The 5,414-nt window shown below is 44.6% G+C and overlaps 1 protein-coding gene and 1 non-coding gene across 2 annotated transcripts in view; both read right to left on the bottom strand.

Annotated features, from left to right (window-relative positions):
* Nucleotides 1-2,985: 2,985 nt before the first annotated feature.
* TRNAK-CUU lies at nt 2,986-3,058 on the bottom strand. The gene has a single exon. It is a non-coding gene; the product is annotated as a tRNA-Lys (tRNA).
* Nucleotides 3,059-3,388: 330 nt separating this feature from the next.
* LOC119278682 (non-specific phospholipase C2-like) overlaps nt 3,389-5,414 on the bottom strand; it is a 5,956-nt gene continuing 3,930 nt past the window's right edge. Inside the window, exons 2-4 of the mRNA XM_037560021.1 lie at nt 4,451-4,968; nt 4,183-4,362; nt 3,389-4,077 (exon numbers count right to left, since the gene is read on the bottom strand). Coding sequence (XP_037415918.1) covers nt 3,761-4,077; nt 4,183-4,362; nt 4,451-4,968 — 1,015 coding nt within the window. The 3' untranslated portion in view covers nt 3,389-3,760. The remainder of the gene's footprint in view (nt 4,078-4,182; nt 4,363-4,450; nt 4,969-5,414) is intronic.

Raw genomic sequence — 5,414 nt, forward strand, 5'->3', positions numbered from 1 at the left:
ATACAATTGATCCATCCAACAGCAGTGGCACGATGCCGGCATGGAATGAATTTGCTTAGGAACCCACCCACGAGAACGCCTGGCCGGCTAGAGTAACACTCCACACACCGACGTACCAACGCCGCGCGTGTTTTTATTTGTTTCTCGAATTAATCGATACACGGACGCCACGCGAAAGCTTCGAATCCATTTCCTGGAGAATACTGACCTGCATGCCGTGGTTGACCGCCCAGACCACAAGAATAACCCATATGTCCACGACGATCACGGCATCTCTGCTCATGCCGTGAAGCTTCCATGAACCGCGTCGCGCCCAGAGTATATATGCACACCCGCACCTCATTATCATGTACCAGAGGACCTAGGAAGCCCAGGCAGGACCAAGACCAACTACTAAAGTCTTTACAGCCTGCCAGCCTGGTCAGGATGAACCTAGGAGGCGTTCGGGATGTACGAGATGAAGGGGCAGGGGTGCATCACGCCTGCCAGCCTGGTCCGGATGCTCGGCAGGCTCGGGGCCGAGCGGGGCGCCAGCGAGTGCCACGCCATGATCTGCCGGTTCGACCTCGATGGCCACGGCGTGCTCAGCTTCGACGAGTTCAGGATCATGATGAGTTAGCTACCTAGCGCCTGGACCCAAGCATATACTCCTAGTTTCGTCTTGCATATAGGAGCTTGTTTGTCCGTTCGTTCGTTCATTCATTCATTCATTGGATTGTTATATATATGGTCCTAGTACAAAGTTGTAACGATGATGCACTCATTGATCTATGTGAATATCATTGCTCTTGATCTATTGCCGAGGCTCTTGTAATTGGATTGTGTGTTTCTTGAGGAATTCGGATGCTCGAAATGAATGGAAAATGTGAATGTGAAAGGGTTGACTTGTCATCCTCGGCTCCAAACCCTTTAGAGGGCTGCAGGACCTGCTATTTCATTCACAAGGGAGTAACCAAATATCCGCTAGGGTTATACAGTATTGTTCAGATTTCAGACTCATAGCATCCAATATAACAAAACACATCAAAATGGTCCCTAGTAAATTATTTAGGGACGGGCTATACTTACGTTGCCTGAAGGTTTATTTTGGGTAAGTCAATTTTCTAGGCTTGCTAGATTAAGATTCTACTTTCTTCCTCGTCCGACCGTTCCTCCTCCCATAAAATTGACTTACCCAAATTGCAGATTCAATGAACTTATATTTTTTAAGCAAAAGAGAGCCTTTCTCTTTGATTTCTATTGAAGAAACCATCTGGTTCATTTCTTACAAACTAACACCCACCAACAAATTTAGCAAAGCTAAAAACATCATCAAACCAAGCGGAAAAACATCTGAAAGAAAACCAGCTCACCAGATGAAGAATCTAGCCTCCAACACCACAACAAGGGTGTACACAAACATTACATCAATCACCAGAGTTATAAACTCAGCAACATTAGAAACTACCAGCACCAAACCTAGAGCCAAATACGTAAGATAAAACCAAAAGTGGACATCAGCATTTAGGGGACAGACATCAACAAGAAAAGTTCAGCCTCCAAAAAAATTCCAAAGCACTAGTCTAGCATTAGCCGCAGATTCCTGAGAACTTTTGGTTTCCAACCTTTTTAAGCTCTATACACCTCATTTGCCGCATGTTCTATGACTCTTTCCCCAGCATTAGCACCCTTCGATTTTCCTTATCTATAGAATGGCCCAATAAGATATCCAATAACATATCAATTTGATGAGAATAATAGGATCATAATTATGTTTTCTCTCAAACACAATATTATTCATGCATCTCCATATAGTCCAAATGACTGCAGAAACCCCCACCAATACCAGATTCTTATTTATCTTTGAAGAACTTATAATCCAAGTACGAAAACAAGTGATTAAGCTGCCAGGAAGATTTCTCAAATCGAAAGCACATTTGAACAAACTCAAACCATTTAGCAACTAAGTGTTTGAAAAAAAAAAGATGAACAATACCAAAAGAAGCAAAAGTGGACATCAGCATTTAGGGGACAGACATCAACAAGAAAAGTTCAGCCTCCAAAAAAATTCCAAAGCACTAGTCTAGCATTAGCCGCAGATTCCTGAGAACTTTTGGTTTCCAACCTTTTTAAGCTCTATACACCTCATTTGCCGCATGTTCTATGACTCTTTCCCCAGCATTAGCACCCTTCGATTTTCCTTATCTACAGAATGGCCCAATAAGATATCCAATAACATATCAATTTGATGAGAATAATAGGATCATAATTATGTTTTCTCTCAAACACAATATTATTCATGCATCTCCATATAGTCCAAATGACTGCAGAAACCCCCACCAATACCAGATTCTTATTTATCTTTGAAGAACTTATAATCCAAGTACGAAAACAAGTGATTAAGCTGCCAGGAAGATTTCTCAAATCGAAAGCACATTTGAACAAACTCAAACCATTTAGCAACTAAGTGTTTGAAAAAAAAAAGATGAACAATACCAAAAGAAGCACAACATTTGTTTACCTATCCAACCTCTCATCAAAAAATTGTCTTTGATTAATATGCTCTTCTTAACCATCAGCCATAGAACACTTTAATTTTAGGAGCAACTTTTATTTTCCACATACATTTCTTGTCTATGATAACAAGTTTTCTGTAACAAGTTTTCTGTAAAAAGATTTTATATGAAGACACCATCAGATGTGTCAAATCCACCAGATGGTATCTTTTTTGTTGGACATTTTAATTTACTCAAGATGCAAAAGGCAATTATAGAGATCACAAATTTAAATATATTCGTTTTAACTTTCACTTTTATGACGCATATCACCGGTTTTTATTTTTTCTGCCTTATTCCACCTAATCAGCGATAAAGTGGGGTTATTTAGTAAAACAATACGAAACATTGAACTTGTGAATAGAAGTGGGGTTATTTAGATTTTTTTTAAACAACTTCAACTAATTTTTTCCTATTAAATCAATAATGTAAATGCAAAAAAAGAACTGGACGCCCACCTTGGGGCTCGAACCCAAGACCACAAGGTTAAGACCCTTGGGCTCTACCGACTGAGCTAGACGGGCAATTTGCTGAATTCTAGAAATTGTATTATATATGAAGGCGAGTTTTAGTGATGTGTATTATAAACGGAAGATCCCCATTGGCCACGTACCCTAATCATAAAGTACTATACGCGGAAGGTCCCCCTTGGGAAGCTTTTTGAGCAGACGAACACCGAAAAGCAGGTGGCCGCAAGTAGGTACCAACCGAGGTGGCCAACGCACCGGCGGAGAGCTGTGTGTAATGTAGTGTGTACCAGGTGCCAACCGAGCTAGGAATAGGATCCTAGCCTCCTCACTTTTCATGGCTATTTTGATCGACATGAACTATATATTGGCCCTGCTTGATGACGATTCATAAACAGCATGCTGCATTGCCGAATGCTGACTGGTGGAATGCTGCATTGCTTGCATACCACAGTACCAATGTTTGGTTTTACTACAGCCCATGTATTGCCGAATCCATCCATCCTACAGGTACAGCACTTCAATTCCATTTAGTGAGGGCACGCCGTATATATGGTACTAGCTAGGCTACGCTGGCTGATCTTCTATATGTAGTATTAGTAATATTTTTTGCCCAACATCAATCAATTTTTCCTATGTACTTCCTCGGTTCGGAATTACTTGTCGTAGAAATGGATGTATCTAGGTGTAATTTAGTTCTAGATACATCCATTTCCGAGACAAGTAATTCCGAACGTAGGGAGTATCTATGTATGCTCTCTACGGACGATCATCTTGGTCCGCAGTGGAGGTCCTGGTGGTGAGGGAGGGCCTCATCTTGACGATCTGGTCGTCGTCGGCGAGGCCCATCCTCTTGGCCGACATGCCGGCCTCGAAGAAGCGCCTCACCGCGCTCCTCATGTAGGAGGTGCCTTCCCTCACGTTCATCCTCTCCCTGATCCTCTCCTGCAGCCTGCTCAGCTGGTGGTCTCCGTTCAGCACCGCCGCCAGCTGAACGATCTCCTGTTGGAACGAGCTCAGCTTCGCCTCCTCGTTCGCCTCCGTCTGCCGGATCCTCGACGGCGTCGGGAGTTGCTCTGCACATTTCATAACTTTCATGGATAAGCAAACTATACTCATTGCAAGAGTACAAAGCAAGCCAAGTGGTGACACCAAGTCGTATGCTAAACTTGACAAATTACCTGGACAATCTGTCCTTGGTTCAGTTCTGGTTTGCACGACACCTTCGAAGGTCCCAGCCCAAGCGTCCCTTTTTGTCAGGAAATCCTGTGGCACATTGAACAACTTCTTCACAGTCGCGGGGATCGATGAGTGCTCGAATTGCGACGTCGGGGTTGGACTTCCATTCGGCCCATGCATAACTGAAACCGAAACAAATATCAGCAACGGATGTACATTGAGCAAATCTAGCATCAGTTTTCATATGGTAACAAAGAAGTGTTGACCGACCTGTTCCCTTCTCGATCCATGGAGAGATCAAGATGGCCGGGACACGCACCCCTAACCTGTTAAACGTGAAGTTGTACGGCGGCGGGCCAACAATGTCGTCGGGGCTAGGCACACCATCGACAGGGGTGGGCACATGGTCGAAGAACCCACCATGCTCGTCGTAGGTGAGGACCATGAGCGTCTCGTTCCACTGGGAGCTGGCGCGGAGCGTCTCGTAGATCTCCTTGACGAACATCTGGCCCTGGTAGACATCGTGGGAGGGGTGGTCGTCGTTGGCAGGGTGGTCCTTGGAGTCCATGTAGTGCTGCTCGATGACGGCGTAGTTGGGAAGGGAGCCGCGGCTGGCGTGGTCCCGGAACGCGTTGTGGAAGGGGTGGAAGTTGAGGATGTACTTGAGCTTGCGCAGGTTGCGGTAGAAGAGCACCGCCGGCACGTCCTGGAAGTAGACCCCGAAGGAGAGGCCGGCGTCGTGCACGTTGTCCAAGATGGTCCTCTGCGGGTACCCCTTGGCCAGCAACCTGCATACGTGCAACACTCTTGTTAGAGAACCGGTTAGGGTAGCTCATGTTGTGCTCTGTTCAATTCAAGTGGGGATAGCAAATATTGTTCCCCAAAATTGCTTGCTTCGTGTAATAAAGGAAAACAAAACATTCTTCTTAATAGAAAAGAAAACATTTGTTAGGGGAGTGTAAACGAGAGCATATGCTCTGTATTCTGAAGTTTAGGGGCGCTCAACTTTGTTTTGCTCATTTCTGTCTTCCAGCCCACGGACTCAATCCACTCAAATGGGCTGGGTCGTTCCGAGGCCGATAGAACACTCACGCACTGTTGGGCCGAGACTCGGCGAGTTTTTGGATGATACAGGCGGGTGTAGGACAGCAATCAAAGAACATTTGCCTAAAAAAAGCAATCAAAGAACATTGTCTCAAGAAAAAGCAATCAAAGAACAGTTTCTAAAAAAAGC

This window comes from Triticum dicoccoides, chromosome 3B (assembly GCF_002162155.2).
Source record: "Triticum dicoccoides isolate Atlit2015 ecotype Zavitan chromosome 3B, WEW_v2.0, whole genome shotgun sequence".
In the NCBI taxonomy this organism is placed as follows: Eukaryota; Viridiplantae; Streptophyta; class Magnoliopsida; order Poales; family Poaceae; genus Triticum; species Triticum dicoccoides.